General features: G+C 58.5%; 6 protein-coding genes across 6 annotated transcripts; 2 read left to right on the top strand and 4 right to left on the bottom strand.

Moving 5' to 3' along the window:
* Positions 1–296: 296 nt before the first annotated feature.
* Positions 297–2,513, top strand: PSEUBRA_003195 (Eisosome component PIL1/LSP1; the record flags this gene model as incomplete). Its single annotated transcript, XM_016436324.1, has 1 exon — positions 297–2,513. The coding sequence occupies one exon, from the start codon at positions 297–299 to the stop codon at positions 2,511–2,513; it is 2,217 nt and encodes a 738-aa protein (XP_016292362.1).
* Positions 2,514–2,740: 227 nt separating this feature from the next.
* On the bottom strand, positions 2,741–4,078 carry PSEUBRA_003194 (Ribose-phosphate diphosphokinase; the record flags this gene model as incomplete). The annotated part of the gene is made up of 1 exon (XM_016436316.1): positions 2,741–4,078. One exon carries the CDS (start codon positions 4,076–4,078, stop codon positions 2,741–2,743), a length of 1,338 nt encoding a protein of 445 aa, XP_016292361.1.
* A 771-nt stretch (positions 4,079–4,849) lies between these two features.
* PSEUBRA_003193 (DNA photolyase, FAD-binding/Cryptochrome, C-terminal) lies at positions 4,850–6,832 on the top strand (the record flags this gene model as incomplete). Its single annotated transcript, XM_016436318.1, has 1 exon — positions 4,850–6,832. One exon carries the CDS (start codon positions 4,850–4,852, stop codon positions 6,830–6,832), a length of 1,983 nt encoding a protein of 660 aa, XP_016292360.1.
* A 94-nt stretch (positions 6,833–6,926) lies between these two features.
* Positions 6,927–8,351, bottom strand: PSEUBRA_003192 (Glycoside hydrolase, family 17; the record flags this gene model as incomplete). The annotated part of the gene is made up of 1 exon (XM_016436300.1): positions 6,927–8,351. One exon carries the CDS (start codon positions 8,349–8,351, stop codon positions 6,927–6,929), a length of 1,425 nt encoding a protein of 474 aa, XP_016292359.1.
* Positions 8,352–9,052: 701 nt separating this feature from the next.
* On the bottom strand, positions 9,053–10,162 carry PSEUBRA_003191 (Glycoside hydrolase, family 76; the record flags this gene model as incomplete). The annotated part of the gene is made up of 1 exon (XM_016436305.1): positions 9,053–10,162. One exon carries the CDS (start codon positions 10,160–10,162, stop codon positions 9,053–9,055), a length of 1,110 nt encoding a protein of 369 aa, XP_016292358.1.
* Positions 10,163–11,136: 974 nt separating this feature from the next.
* Positions 11,137–13,758, bottom strand: PSEUBRA_003190 (Glycoside hydrolase, family 3, N-terminal; the record flags this gene model as incomplete). The annotated part of the gene is made up of 1 exon (XM_016436298.1): positions 11,137–13,758. The coding sequence occupies one exon, from the start codon at positions 13,756–13,758 to the stop codon at positions 11,137–11,139; it is 2,622 nt and encodes an 873-aa protein (XP_016292357.1).
* Positions 13,759–15,570: the final 1,812 nt, after the last annotated feature.

The following is a 15,570-nucleotide window of genomic DNA, read 5'->3' as shown; positions in this document are numbered from 1 at the left end:
AGACCACAGCCTTTTTGCCTCTTGGCTGTCAGCCGCAACTCCACTTGTGCTCTCTCGTGTGAACACAGCCTCGACATCTCCCAACTCACAGCCGCTTTGCATCTCCGTGATCACCACCATCGCCAAGCATCCTTCGGCATCCATCCATCCGCGTACCAACCTCATTCACCCACCACCATCGTCGTTGCACCGAATCCGATCCGACAAGGAACTACATATACCCCCTTCTACGGATTCATTTGGCAAGCACTCGATCTCACTATCCTACATACCCTATCGAGCAAGCCTATCGCACCATGTCGTTCCTCAAAAAGGCACAGCAGCAGGTGGCCCACACCTCCAAGCTACCCGCCCTCGGCAATCAAGACCGCAGGCAGCTTCAGGATGTTATCAACTCGGAAAAGACCTTCATCCAATCCAACACCAAAGCGGCGACTGACTTCAAGAAGAATGCAGAAGCCCTCAAGGCCTGGTCCGCCGAGGAAGGCCCAGATCTCAACGATGTAGCAGGCAAAATCTCGCTACTCTACGATCACTACTCTGCCTCTCAAAATCGCCTCAACGCGCACCTTGCCACGGTCCGTCTTCACTTCAAGTCCATTCGTACCCGCGAAGAGGCGCTCTCCAATCTCAAGAGCCGCAAGCGCTCGCTCGGCTCTGATATCGAAAAGGTGGAGAAGAAGCTCGCCAAGATGGGTCCTGAGAACAAGGAGCTCACCAAGGTCACTACCCAGCTCAAAGAGATGCGCGGCGAAATGGAGGGTCTGCACATCGAGGTCATGAACGAAGAAGCTGCTATTGGCGATTTCAAGCGCAGAACTGTGAGAGAGGCTCTCGGCATCAAGTCAGGCGCTCTGCTCGAGATGGCCGAGAAGTTGACCATTGTCGCCGAGATCTCCAAGCTTATGCTTGACGAAATCCCACAGCAGCCCACTCGACCCGGCATGCCTCGCGCCGAATACTACGGCTTTGCAAAGACCGAGTCGCTCCTGCAGGAAGCAACGCGATCCATCGCTGATGTCGGCTTCCACCCTACCGGTCAGTCAGCGGGCATCCCTCGATTCAACGACATGACTCTCGCAGACACCACGGGCAACATGTCGCGAGACACGGACCATGCGTACGCAAACGACGGCGAAGTGTTCCACGACATGCCCTCCCAGGGCGACCACGGCGAGTACGATGCCGACCCTGGCTACAACCCGCCCCCCAACCGGGGTGTCACCAACGACGACGTTGCACGCACACCCATCTACGCTCAGCACGCTGCGCGTTCGCAGTGGGCTCAGGAGGGCGCTGCTGGCGCCAATGCAGGCACTAGCGCTGGCGGAGCAGCCGAAGTGCCTGCACCGGACGCCTCCACCCACGAATGGGCACAGTCGAGCTACGAGCGTGGGGGCGACACTTCGGCTGCTTCCGCTGCCGCCGCTGCTGCTATGGCCGCCACCGCTGGTGCCGACCTGAACGCCGTTCCCGGTCACGGCGACCCCAACCAGCCAGACGCCGGTTTCCTCATGCAGAACAGTCAATCGCACGCCGGTTCCGGCCCCAACTACGGCTCGAACCGCAACAGCGGTGCTGACTATTCGTCTGCTCAGGGCGGCAACCACGCCGCCGGCGCACCATCCGGCCTCGCCGACGTCACCGCCTCTACCGAAGGCCATCAGTCGGACGCCTATGACGGCTACACCGCGGGCGGCGCAGGAAACGGCAGCTCAACGCAGCACGAACCACCTTCGAACCCTACCGCCATGCTGGGCGCTCCCACCCTGCCACCCGTGCGCACCGCCACGCCGCTCACCAACTCCGGTGCACCACCGGTGAGCTACACCTCGCCTACGGCAACGGACGACTCGGCCTACTTCCAATCCATCGGCGGTACGCGTGCTCTGCAGGAGGCGGTGCGTGCGCCCATGTCGCCAGCCCAATCTGGTGCTCGGCTGTCGTCGTACGGTGCACTCGGCAGTGCTCCACCTCCGCAACAGCCAGGTGGGGAAGGGAAAAAAGTCACCGCAGCGGCGTTCCGTCGCGGTTTCTCGCGCAACCCTTCCGGAACCCCTGCTGGCATGTCGCCCTCCACCTCTGGTAATCCGTACGACGACGGCGCACAACAGCAGTGGGCATCCAATCCCTTGCCTCAGATCCCCAATCCTCACGCCGGAGGGTATGCCAACTCGCACGATTCGGATCACGCCTCGGTTCCACCGCTGCATATTCAGAAGCGACTCTCCAACTCGCACAATCCGTTGGCGGCAGCTGCCGCAGCAGGGACGCCGCAGGGCATGCAGGGGAGGAGGTACAGTGGTGAGTATGGCGTGTCAGGCGATAGTAATCCCGCCCCGCCGTATCTGGGCGACCAGGGAGGGCAGAGTGTCGATTACGGGCAGGGTGGATATGGAGGATATCACCCACAACACATGCAGCACCCACAACACCCGCAGGTGCAGAGACAGCAGAGTAGCCAGTATGCCGAATACGCCGCGCCGCCACCTCCTGGCTACGGGTACGCGTGAAGAACTCAAGATGTATGATTTGATGTAATGATACCACATGTGAAATCTTTGGGCTTGCTGCTTGGTGTGTCGAAAGGACAAGTGCGGATTGGACTGTGGTTCAGCGATGGGCTCGTCACGCTGAACAGCCGCGTGATGCTTCCGCTCCCGCTCAGGATCCCTTTCACTTCTTCCTCACACTCTCACACTTGAGATCGACAGTAACTGTAACACCCTTGGTCATTGCATCACACATTCCTCCTCAACGGACTCGGTGCGTACTCTCTCTCTCCCACCGCGGGTGCCGCTTTGGGCGTGTCCAACGGCTGTGTCCTCCCATCCTCCCCGAACGCGGCGACGGCGGCCGGCGTGGGGGTGGCCATCACCCCACCCTCCGTTGGGGGGCTGACCCTTCTATGGTCCGCAAAGTAGTTGGCCGCCGCCGGCGGATCCGGCAGAGTATACGGGCTAGGCGGGAAATGTCGGCTCTGGGACGGGCTCATCCCTCGACTCTGCGGTCGACTCGCTTGCAACCCCGAGGCAGCAGCCGTGATGATCTCATCATCGTTCTCGTGTCGATAGGGTTGCGGCGTATCATACGGAATCTGGTTGAACAGAACGCTGACACTCTCACCGTAATGACTTCGACGAATGGTCTCGGCGAGGACGTGCGAGATGTCGATCTCCTCGATCTTGCTGCATTTGGCGCGGTTCTGCGACTGGGGCAGGGTGTTGGTGACGACGAGCTTTTCCAATCTGCTCGAAGCGATACGGTCGAGTGCTGGTCCAGACAGGATGCCGTGGGTGACGATGGCAAGCACTCTCTCTGCGCCATACTCGATGAGTTGGGCAGCGGCGAGTTCGAGTGTCCCGCATGTATCCGCCATGTCGTCGACGAGAATGGCCACTTTCCCTTCCACGTTGCCGACAAGGACCATGCGGGAAACCTCATTCGCCCGCTTACGCTCCTTGTGGAACAAGGCAAAATCCAGTTCCAATCGATCCGCAAGGGATGTTGCGCGTTTGGCTCCCCCCGCATCGGGCGACACAATCACCGCCTTGTTCACATCCACCATCTCGCGGATGTACTGCAACGCCGCCGGTTCCGCATACAGGTTGTCCACGGGAACGTCGAAGAAGCCCTGGATCTGAGAGGCGTGCAGATCCATCGTGATGACGTGGTCGCATCCGGCGTTCTCGAGCATGTTGGCGATGAGTTTGGCAGTGATGGGCGCGCGAGATTTGTCCTTCTTGTCCTGACGAGCGTAGAAGAAGTGCGGGATGACGGCGGTGATGCGTTTGGCCGAGGCGGTCTTGCAGGCGTGGATCATGATGAGCAGCTCCATGAGCGAGGTGTTGGGGGAAGCGGCGGCGCCGGTGGGGGTGGGAGAGACGCACGAGGTGTTGATGATGTAGACATCGTGTTCGCGGACGGACTCGGCGATGCGGACGATCGACTCGCCAGACTCGTTGCGTGTGACGGTGGCCTTGCCTAGCGGTTGACCAAGTCGTCGGGCGACGAGCTCGGCGAGCTGCGGATGCGAGGTGCCGGCGAAGACCTTGATGCTGCCTGGAACAGTCGACATGGTTGGGTTTCAGACCTGGCAAGGCTCGTATAGGGTCAATAGAGGAAATAGAAGGCGAGGAAGATGCGAGATGGGGTGACCAAATAGAGGTAAGGTGTCAAGATGAGATTGAGTGGGTCGCTTTCACTTTGTGATGATCCTCGCACGACCAGCAAAGTGAGCTTTCTTTCTTCTTGGCTCGCAACCGCCAAAATTTCAGTGTGATGGTGGGCCCTTGTGTGGGGCTTGAGAAAAAGTTCTAATTTCACGAACCCTTGTTTCGGGCGAATCATGCCATCCTACTCATCGGGCGATCCATCATTCCTTCTGCAAATCGGCAGATTTTGCCCTCCACACGGCCAAGTCCTGTGCCGTCATACAACATGCAGCGTGGGCGGGCCGTGTTTGACAGCTGCAGCCCGCTTCGTGGCTTAGAGATTAGCAAAGCCGATCTGTTGGTTTCGCCCTTGCCGAAGCGCGGATCTTTGTCGTCATGTCGGCCATCCAGTCTCCGCTTCCGCTTCCTGAGGGGAGGGCCCTCGGACTCCGTCCCCAGGGTGCGACGTCACGCAGAATACAGCCGGGAAAAGTACATCCTCACTCTTGCAATCCATCCACATCGTTTCCAGCAGACCCTCTTCTATGCAACGAACAGCGTCACGCCTCTGCTCACTTCTACATTCTATCACCACCACATATCCATCTGCACGGCTTGCTCGACTTCGACTGTCACTCTTCCTCCCAAGGCCACCCACCTTCGACCTCCCAAGAACACCTTTCAGTACCGCCAACATGGTCGCCTCCAAACGCAAGCCCGCCACCTCGCCCAAGCCCGAGCCACACGACGAAGACGAAAAAGCTTTGGACCCGAAGCTCGCCGAGCATCCGGACGAGGACGAATCGGAAACGTCCAAACCACCCACCAAGCGTCAGAAGAAGTCCACCTCTTCTTCGCCCTCCAAAACCTCCTCACGTTCGGCGGTCGTCCAGGGCGGTGCCAAGGTGGAAAAGTCCTACGGAGGCGCAGCGTATGCCAAATCTGGTGACGGCTGGCATCGGTCCGACTTCAATCCTGCCCCCAAAGGTCGTTCGGACAACCGTACGCCGCTGAACGATCTCGAGGCCGCGCTCAAAGACCACGCCCCTTCCAAAAACAACGACGTGGGGGATGGCAAGAACGTCGTCTACTGGATGCGCATGCACGATCTGCGCGTCCACGACAATCGAGCACTCGCACACGCGAGTAAGCTCGCCGAGGCACGACAAAAGAAGGGCAAAGGAGGGAATCTCGTTGCGCTGTTCGTCATCACGCCGGCGGACTATCGGGCGCACGATCGCGGCGCGAGACGCATCGACTTTGTCCTTCGCACACTGGCCAGTCTCAAGGAGCAGTTCGACAAGCTCAACATTCCCTTTGTCGTCTACACCCACGAGGGAAAACGCACGCAGGTGGGCGAAAAGGTGCTCGAGCTGTGCGGCCAATGGAACGCCTCCCAATTGACGGGTAACATCGAGTACGAGGTGGACGAGCTGTGGCGCGACATCTCCGTTGTCGAATCGGCCAAGAGCAAAAATGTTGCGTTTAGCCTGTTCCACGATTGCTACGTCGTTCCACCGGGTCGGGTGCTGACCAACGACGGAAGGCCGTATAGCGTCTTTTCGCCGTGGAATCGGAGGTGGACGGATTGCATCGCTAAGGACATGTCGTTGATCGAAGCGTCGCCCGATCCGGCGGCGAACGAGAAGAGTATTCACAAGGATAGCACGCTAGGGAAGCTGTTCAGCCTCGATAAGCTCGGTGAAGGATACGGTATTCCCAAGCAGCTACCCGGGTTCGAGTGCAAGGACACCGAGTATATGGCCAAGCTGTGGCCTGTTCGGGGCGACGCACCCAAGCAGGTGCTGGACAACTTTATGAAGGGCAAAGGCGGGGAGACTGCGCTTGACCGACCAGCGAACGAGCCGTCGACCGCCGACGTCGGTGCCAATGCTAAAGAGTCGCGTCTCGGGCGGTACGCGGAAGGTCGCAATCTGCTCAACGAGAATGGCACTTCGCGGATCAGCCCGTATCTCGCAGCAGGGTTGGTGTCGGCACGCGAGTGCCTGCGCCGCACCAAAGAGGTGACGAAGAACAAGCTCACCGTCGGCCGTGACAGCGGCGCGGCCATGTGGAACACCGAGATCAGCTTCCGTGATTTCTACGGCCACGTCCTCGCCGCCTGGCCCAAGGTATGCATGGGCCACGCCTTCATCACCAAGTACGAGGACGTCAAGTGGGAGACGGACCCCAAGACGCTGCAAGCATGGAAAGAGGGCAAGACGGGCTACCCCATTGTCGACGCTGCCCAACGACAGTGCATACAGCAGGGATACATCCACAACCGCGGCAGGATGATTACCGCCATGTTCCTCACCAAACATCTGCTGCACGACTGGCGCGAGGGCGAGAGGCATTTCTCGCTCAACTTTATCGACCAGGACTTTGCCAGCAACAACGGAGGATGGCAGTGGAGCGCCAGTACCGGCACGGATCCTCAGCCCTACTTCCGCATCTTCAACCCACTGAGCCAGTCGGAGAAGAGCGACCCACAGGGTGACTACATCCGACATTTTGTTCCCGAGCTCAAGAACGTTAAGGGCAACGCGATTCACGATCCCTTCCACCGACTTGGCAAGGCCGAGTTCGCCAAGCTGGGGTATCCTGAGCCCATTGTCGAGCACGCAGAAGCAAGACAGAGGGCACTGCGGAGGTACAAGAATCCCGGAGACGAGTAGACGAGATATCAAACGATAGAAGAAGGCACATAGAAGAATCGTTACAGTCATAGATTGCTCGTGGCGTAATAGCAGTACAAACACCTACCTGCTCTCAAGTATGGCTGCAGTCCGGAATCGTGATCTGCTTCAACTTCTTGTCCTGATCAAACAAGCCCCAGTGAGCCTCGACGCCACCATAGAGCGCATTCTTCCACTCTTCGTCGTAGAGCTCGAACCAGAAGTAGCCGGTTCCGTTCTTGTTTGCTGGGCAGACGTAGCCGTCCAAGAAGGTTTGCATCTCCGAAACGCCAGCGTGGGCGCCTGTGACGGTGCCTTGGTCGTTGACGTAGGTGAGTGCCTTGGTGTCGTTTGCGCCCGAGGGCCAGCCGGTCTCGGCGATGTAGGCGGCAGGCTTGTTGGGTGCAGCAGCAGCGACGTTGGCGTCGTTGTCTTCAAAGTACTGGTAGGTCCATGCCGGGCCGTCGGAGACCAAAGTACCGGCGAACCAAGCGTGGACGTTGGCCATGAAGTAGTCGACACCAGCAGCGACGGTCGCAGTGAGCATACTGCCAGCATCGGCAGTGCCGACAGGGAAGGTCCAGCTCTTGGATGAAGCGAAGGTGCGGAATCGCTGGACGTAGGCGAGCAGATCGGTCGCAGAACCACCGTTGAGCAGATACTCATTTCCGACCGAGATACCTCCGACATTCGAAGTGCCAAAGTTGTCGAGAGCAAAGGTGATGTTGTCCAATTGACGAGTCCAGGCGACGTCGCCAGGGTCCGACAGATCGAGGTAGATGGCGGGATAGATGGTAAGATTGACCTTGGTGCGCTGAATGGCGTCGAGCATGAGCGCAGTGACGTTGCAGTCAGCGCCGTACAGACGGACACGGGTGGTAAGTTGCGAAAGAGTCTGAACATCTTCGACAACGGAGGCGAGGTCGACACCACACCCGTACGTGTACTGCGAGTTGAAGGGAGTGTAGCACATTCCGTAGAAGCTGTTGTGAAGGGCAGAGTTCTTCTTGAACTTGGACGGATCGCCAGAGAGGACGTTGCTGTTGCCGCTGGAAGAGGGAGCGCTCTGGTTGCTGTTCTTGTGCTTGGCAACGACGATGCCGGCGACTACACCGGCGATAAGAGCGACGGCAAGGATGGCACCGCCGAGGGTCCACCACAGCTTCTTGCGGGTGCGAGTTGGAGCTGCGGCGGCATAGGTATCAGGTACGCCTGATTGACGCTTCTCGGTCCAGCCAGCGTCTGGATCGGCAAAGCTATGAGGGTAAGCTGCGTTGGAGAACGGCTGAGAGCCTGGAGCAAGCGGTCTGCGCATGTCCTCCATGGTGTAGTCTGGCGAGTAGTTGTCCGCGGCGAGTGCTGGAGTGGGAGCATCATAAGCAGGTTCGTCGGCATAGTGAGGGTACTGCGGTTGCAGCAGCTGCTGACGCGAGGCGCTGTGATCGTCGTATGCGTCCGGAACGTTGCGCTCGTAAGACATGCCTGGGCCTTGCGCTCTCGGTGCTGAAGGCGATGACATGGCGGAAGAAGCTTGCTGGAGATGCGTGCCTAGGCGAATGTGACTCTCGATGATGGTGTGTAAGAGGATGAGGGAAGCGCTCGGCGCTGATCGAGGCAAGGTCGTATGAAGGAAGAAAGAAATCGAGGCGCGAGAGAATGATGGGAGTCAATCAAAGGTGGAATCGCCAGGCATCGATGCTTCGAGATGAAGAATGGCTAAGTCAGGCGAGGGGAGATGATAGCCAAGGAGGCGGCAAGGTGCAAATGCGTAGTCAGGCTCGACTGAGAACGGCCATCGGAATGACGATGAGCCACGCCTGCAGCCTGCGCTTAGCCAAGTCCTACATCAAGTGACAGGAGTCGAACGAGCGGCATGCTTGTAGAACATCACAAGGCAGTGCTGTGACGTGCCAAAGTGTTGGTCTCTGGAAGCTGTGCTTTGTGCCGAATGCTTGTTTGTCGGAGTTTTTGCGTGCTGAACCCTGTCTGAACCCCTTTTTCGTCCACAAGGTCCAACCGCGGGCATCCGTGCCTCTGCCGAAATTTGACAGGCTTCTACCTCATCTTGCCGAACACGCCTCGCCTACACCTCAATCGGCGGACTAGCAAAGCGAGGTTCGATCGCGCTCACGCTCTCCTTTGCATCATCAACCCATTACATTAATTTCCCTTCGACGCTGCGTACATGTAGGTGATACTCGTGTGTGATGGCCTTCGTGCTCAGAGAGCAGCAACGAGCGCGCTGACCGCCGATCCCTGCGTGCCCACGTTCGCCTGGCCCGCAGGCCCGGTCCACTGAACACCGTAAAAGTCGGTTGCGTTCCTACCGAATGCATAGGCCGACAGAGCCTGCTTCTGGATGTACTTGGCGTACGGCTTGCCAGGCAGAACGTGGTTGAGCTTGGCCAGGTTGCGCATGAAGATGCCCTTGAAGGCGTCTTCGTCCGTGCTGCAGTTGGCCGTGGGCTCGCACTTGTCCGTCAGCACGCCCTGGGCGTTGGTGAAAGCCGGGCTGGCGATCACCGCGTTGGCGATCTTCTGGGCGAGAGCGAGGTACTCCGGCTTGCGGTCAGCCTTGCTGAGCTCCACAAGACCGCCAAGGATGACACCCTGGTTGTAGGACCACTCGTCGCCGTTGTTGTTCTGGCAAGCATCGTTGAGTCCATCGTTGACCAGGTTCTGGCTGTTGATCATGCCGCTGTTGACGAACCACGTGTACTGGCTCTTGGCGACCGCGAGCCACTTCTGCGCCTGCTTCTTGTCCTGCAGCCTGTTCGCCAGGCCAGCAGCGAGCGAGAGGTAGAGCTCGTTGGAAATGGCATTCTTGTACGTTCGCGAAGGAATGTCCCAGATGATACCACCATTGCAGGTGCTGCTCTGGAAGCTCTGCAGGTACTCGACGTCGAGCACTGCGTACTGCAGGTACTTGGCATCGTGGGTGATGTCGAACATTCGAAGCATGGCGAGCGCGTACCAGCCCGTGTCGTCGGTCGAGTCGGCACGGAAGATACCCCCGCCGGAAGGCCACCAGGGAAGAGGCTTCTTTTGCTCCTCAATCGTCTTGAGGATCTGGGGCATGTAGCGCATGTCGTGGGTCTTGTGCGTGTACTCCAGCACCGCCGTCATGGCGTTGCCCGTGAGCCACCACGAGGCGACCGTGTCGAAACGTCCATCGGTTGCGTTGTAGTAGGAAAAGAGCGAGTTGAGCGCAGCATCGACTTGCGGGCGGGTGATGTGGGCAGGTGCGGAAGGCACCGGCTTAGCAAGTGTGCTAGCCGAGGAGGTCAGCAGACCGAAGAGAGCGAGAGGGTACAGGCTGGACCACAACATGATTGCTTGAAAGTCGGATGGTATGAGAAACGAGGTATGTGGGGAACTCCTGCTAGCAAACAATGACGGTATAAGTACCTTTCCATGATGTTTCTTATCGCTTCTGAAGCGCACCATCCATATCGTGCAAGCGAGCACCTGCCAAGCGCAACGAAGATCCCTGCGGCTGTTGCATTGCCGTCCGAACCCTAGTCGGTTGCAACAACCCGCATAGCGCTGGTGTCCTCTACTCGGTCTTGTGCAGGTCTGAAGCCATACTTTGCATTCGTACAAGCAGATTCACTGCAAGGCATCCTCGGCAAAGCGTCCTCCGACCTGAGGCACCGCTCCGACCTCGGTCTCGCTTCGTGCCCCTGCGACCCTTACGAGAACCTTCCATCGCCACCGAGGTGATGCATCACGCGGGGTGCGGGGTAAAAAAGATAACGCGGTGCCGGTCAACCCCCATGATACACGGTCAAGTGTTGCATGCGTGCTATTAGGCGCTCTCATCGGTCCGCGAACGGTACGGGCGACGTTCCGGACCGCACTCAAAGCCGAGGGAAAGTGGCGAGGGAGGCAGTTCTCTGACGGCGGGAAGAGAATGTTCTCGAGCCTGCCAAAGTTGGACCCTCGGCCTGCGCGGAATTGGACCCTCGACCCTCCCGCGGGTTGCCGTCGGCCCGACGGTGGCCGATTTCAACCAATCAGCTCGGTTGACCGCGATGGATCGCCTCAAAGATGTCAAAATCATGACCGAGCCTGTCACATGCTCGCCCGTATCTCGCAACGTTGCACCGTGTTGTGTTCACAACGGCCGTTTCCAGACGCGCATACCTGCACCACGCCGCCACGCAAAGCAGCGAGTAATTCAGACAGTCTATCACTCCTCTCACCCACGCAGATATCAAAGGTCATGTGTCTAGATTGCATGAGAAGCAGACAAAGAAGTATGCGGCGGTACTTCTCCTTTTGTTGATCAAACGGACGCCAGATCAGGAGCTGATCGAGGCGATCTTGCCATTCTTCATGGTCACCAATCCCTTGAGGGTCAGGTCCGACATCCTGGAGCTCTTTCCGACCCAGATCTTGTACTCTCCATCGACGACCTCGAACTTCTGCTTGACGACGTCCCAGACGCTGAAGTCGCGCTTGGCGAGCTTGAACTCTGCCTGTCCGCTACCTCCGGGCTTGAGGCCCTGCACCTTGTCGAATCCACGAAGTTGCTTGATCGGCGCATCTGCCGCTTCGGGGTATCCGACGTAGAGCTGGGCCACTTCATCGCCCTGCATGCCGCCCACATTCTTCACGTCGACGGTCACCTCGACGAGGTACTGGAACAGGCTTCCTGGTCCACCCGGTTGCTTGTCGCTCTTGAACTGGCCGTTGAACTCGCTTGGCGCATAGCAGTTTTCCGCCGATCGCTGGATCTGGAGATTCGAGTAGGTGTAGTTGGTGTACGAGATGCCGTGGCCGAAGGGGATGAGTGGCTTGAGACCCATCTTGTCCCATGCGCGGTAGTCGATGTAGAGCCCCTCGTAGAAGTCGACCTGGGGATCGCTTGCGGGCCCACCGACGATCTTGGGGTAGTGCACGGCGTCGGCGTCGGACAGCATCGAGTAGGGCATCTTGCCGGATGGGTTGACGTCGCCGTACAGCACACGGGCGAGCGAGCTTCCCGACTCCTGACCAGGCAAATGCGGCAGAACGAGCGCAGTGATGTTCGGGTGGTCGAACCAGTCGCTCATGAGAACGGGACCGGTCGTGTGCATCACGACAATAGTATTGTTGCTCTGCGAAGCGACGAGCTTGATCAGCTCATCCCCATCGGCGTCGAGACGAAGCGAGTGGCGGTCGCTGTCTTCGCCCGAGCGAGCTTGAACGAAGACGAGCGAGGCATCGGCAAGACCAGCGTTCTGTCGGATGAGCATCTGGTTCTGCTCGTCACCGACATCGTTGAGGTTGTTGAGCACTGCACCGCGGTTCTCCTTGGCAACCTCGGAGATGCCAGCGAGAGGGTCGATGAGGTAGGGGAAGAAACCAGCGCCCGAACCCCAGCCGACTGCCTGCGTACCGTTCGAGGTGGCGTTCGCAGGGCAGAGCTGGGAGCCAAGACCGATCCACGACTGGCAAGCGTTGATGCCGTACGGGTTGGGTCCGGCGTCGCTACCAAAGACGGCGACGCGCGACTTCTTGCTGAGAGGCAGACCCAGGCCAAAGTCGGTGTTGCCCTGAGGACCGGCTTCGTTAGAACGCTTGTTGTAGATGAGCGTGACAGCTTCCTCGCCGATCTCCTTGACGATCTTCCAGTGATCACCCTGAACATCACGGTGCTCGTTGACGACGCTGCCGTTGTAGAGAGTGTTCTGGTAGCCGTCCTTGTACGAGACGGTCGGGTAGCCCTCGTTCTGACCGCGCAGGTACCACTGCGCGAGCAGACGTGTGATACCATCATTGATGCGTTCGATCTTGACTTCCCCTGCATTGAGCGCACGGACGAGCTCCGAGCCACCCACTAAACTCTTGTAACCTCCGGTCATTCCACCGGGCATAACCACATCCGAGCCGCCATTGTACGTGTTGCTGGTATTAAACGCCGCAGACCAGTCCGTCACCACGAAACCTTGGAAGTCGAGCTCCTCCTTGAGGATGGTGTTGAGCAGCTTGCTCGATTGACATCCCTGAGTATTATTGAGCCTATTATAAACGCACATCAGAGCACCAGAGCCAGCACGAACGGCGTTCATGAAGGGCCAGAGGTAGAGCTCGTGCAAGGTGCGGTCGTCGAGGTTTGAGCTGTAAGTGAGTTCGGTGTTGTTGTCGGGGTTGAGCGTGTAGGGGTCCGAAGCGGCATAGAGCTGTCGATAGGTCTCCTGCTCGTAGGCGAGGAAGTGCTTGGCCGTCGCGATGACACCTGCCGACTGGGTGCCTGATACGGTGTAGTAAGCAGCTTCACCATGAAGGTAAGGGTCGGGACCAAAGCCTTCCCAGTTGCGACCCTGGAATGGGCTGCGGCCGAGCGGTCCACCAGTGACAGGACCAAGGTGAACATTGACACCCTTGGCTACGAACTCGGCGCCGAGCGCAGCAGCGCGCTTGTACATGAGGTCGCGGTTCCATGTCGCAGCCGTGGTGACGCCCGCTGGGAAGACGGTGACAAAGTCGGAGGCACGGAAGCCAGCAGGGCCGTCCTGGAAGCAGAGCTCTGGAATGCCGAAGCGGTCGACTCGACCCAGCGTTCCTTCGCAGCGACCACCAGTGATACCCGCCGTGAGGTTGACCTTCTCGTCGAGCGTAAGTTGGCTCACCACGCCACGCGCCTTTTCGACAGCCCACTCCCAGCCGCCGTTTCCGGTGACTGTGTGCAAAGGGCTGTTGATGTCAGCGAGCTCTGGTCCACCGCGATAGAAGGTACCAGCAAGCGGTGCTTGTGCGAGAGCAGAGTTGTCGGACGAGCTGATGTTCCAGTTGATGTTGGTGGTGTCGGTCTGGTTCGAGGCCTCAGCTTGTCGTGCTTTGAACAAGAGGTTGAGGTGCTCGAGCGAAGCAGCCTGGGCGCTAAGCGCATTGGCCGCGTAGATGCTGAGCACCAACAATGACTTGACGGCCGCCTTCATTTTGCGAGCCGTGAGGAGGAGGAGGGGGAAGGGAGGATGAGGATGTGATGTTTGAACCGTCGGCGAACGGATGGCGGAGTTTCGAAGAGCTTATATAGAAGGACATCTTTGTCGATCAGAACCCGCCCGGCGTTCTACGAGAACAAGCACAATGCTTTGAAGGCGTTTCGATCCTTTGTTCCATTCGAGTCGCTCCCGTAGCGGCAGAGCACTGAGCACTACGAGCCCATGGTGTTCACTAGCTGGTCCGTGACCCCTGAGACCGCATGGTACAAGGTCACCGGCTAGTCTTGGCATCAGCGCCACCAACCTTGATGCTGTGAGATTCGCACGCACATACGCACGCACGCACGCACGCAAATGTGCAGCCGCGATGGCCGGCTCGGCTATGTACCATGAGGTACGAGCTGTGGGGGCTCGAACCCTCGTTCCTCGCAGAGCCCAGACAGCGGGAGCACGCTCCCTTTGACGACGGTCGACTCTCAGCGAAGCTCGACATGCCGACAAGGCGCTCGCAGAGTCGTTCCGACTCGATGGCGCATCGCTAACGCGGCATGTTGGGCTACATGTTCTTCGCAAACTTTTTCCTCCATACTAGGGTATAGTGGAGGCCGACTGGACCGGCGATGTCTGCCGAGCTCACCGGCGGAGGGAGTTCTCCGGACTGTTGACGAAGCGAGACAGTGGATGCTCATCTTAGCGAGGAGCGAGCAAGAGAGTGGGGGAAGCCGAGGGATAGATTGCCGAAGCACGAGACGGTGCTTCGAGGCGCCGAATTTGACGCTGTCAAACAATCGTCCCCCCCGCCGGCCTTTGCAGCGGACCGCGGCCAGCCGCAGCAATGTGGGGCCCAACAACGAAATCAGAACAGCAATTTAATTTCAAACGTGTCAGATCGACCCAACTTCTGATTGTCTCCGCACGAATTGTGGCGACTGAGAGACCACATGCAAGCAGATACATTCGAAGGGACTGCAGTAGCCTGTTGAAGAGCAGGTCTCGACCCGACCCATCACTGCTGCAACATCGCTGTGATGCTTAATGATCAACACAACCTTGAGCCAGGCTCAATCGAAGGATCGCGCGCTTGGTAGGGCCCAACGTCGTTGAGAAACACACTCTGATCGGTAGATGGATGTCTTATGTGGGGAAAAGTCCACTCTGCTCGACTTTCGAGGCTCGTATCCGCGCCAAGACCCACCCGACACGGACAAGACGGAGGTAAGCGAGTCATCAGGTCCGTGCCGATGTTTGCGCTTGACCTGTATGATGTCGACAGTTCCTAGCAGGCCTACACAGGGTCCACCGGCGTCCACATCTAGGCAGGGTGCTTCGACGTCAGCGCACACAGCTGTATGTGGTAATCCACTCGATGCGCTCCGTCGGAAGGACGCACGAGTTGATTTCGCTCCCTGACGTGCATTCTGTGCTGCGGCGCGCAAGTGTCGCATGACCCAGTCAATTGAGTCAGCGACCATTTGCGCTTTCGTCGATTTGATCTTTCGTCCTAGAATGATCAGCCGACCAAAGTCCTTGCGGACAGGTGACCGTAAACTTCTGGACTGCGGCGTTCGTTTGTCTGACTGTGGATGCCAGAGGAGCAAACGATCGCTTTTGATACTGTAGAGCGTGTCGTGCAAAGGTGGAGGCGCTGACCGGCGATGTTCGTCTAGCTGGAACCCTTTCCATCTTCCATGTCAACAAGATCGCGGGGCAAAGATTCACGTGGCGAAAAGAGAAGCGTGGACCGGCAACCCTGGAGGGCTGGGGTAGAACCGCGCAAGCGGAGCGCGCTGTTGCACGAGCAAGCCA

Source organism: Kalmanozyma brasiliensis (genome assembly GCF_000497045.1).
Source record: "Kalmanozyma brasiliensis GHG001 unplaced genomic scaffold PSEUBRA_SCAF20, whole genome shotgun sequence".
Classification (NCBI taxonomy): Eukaryota; Fungi; Basidiomycota; class Ustilaginomycetes; order Ustilaginales; genus Kalmanozyma; species Kalmanozyma brasiliensis.
This window is presented reverse-complemented; position numbering and strand designations above follow the sequence as displayed.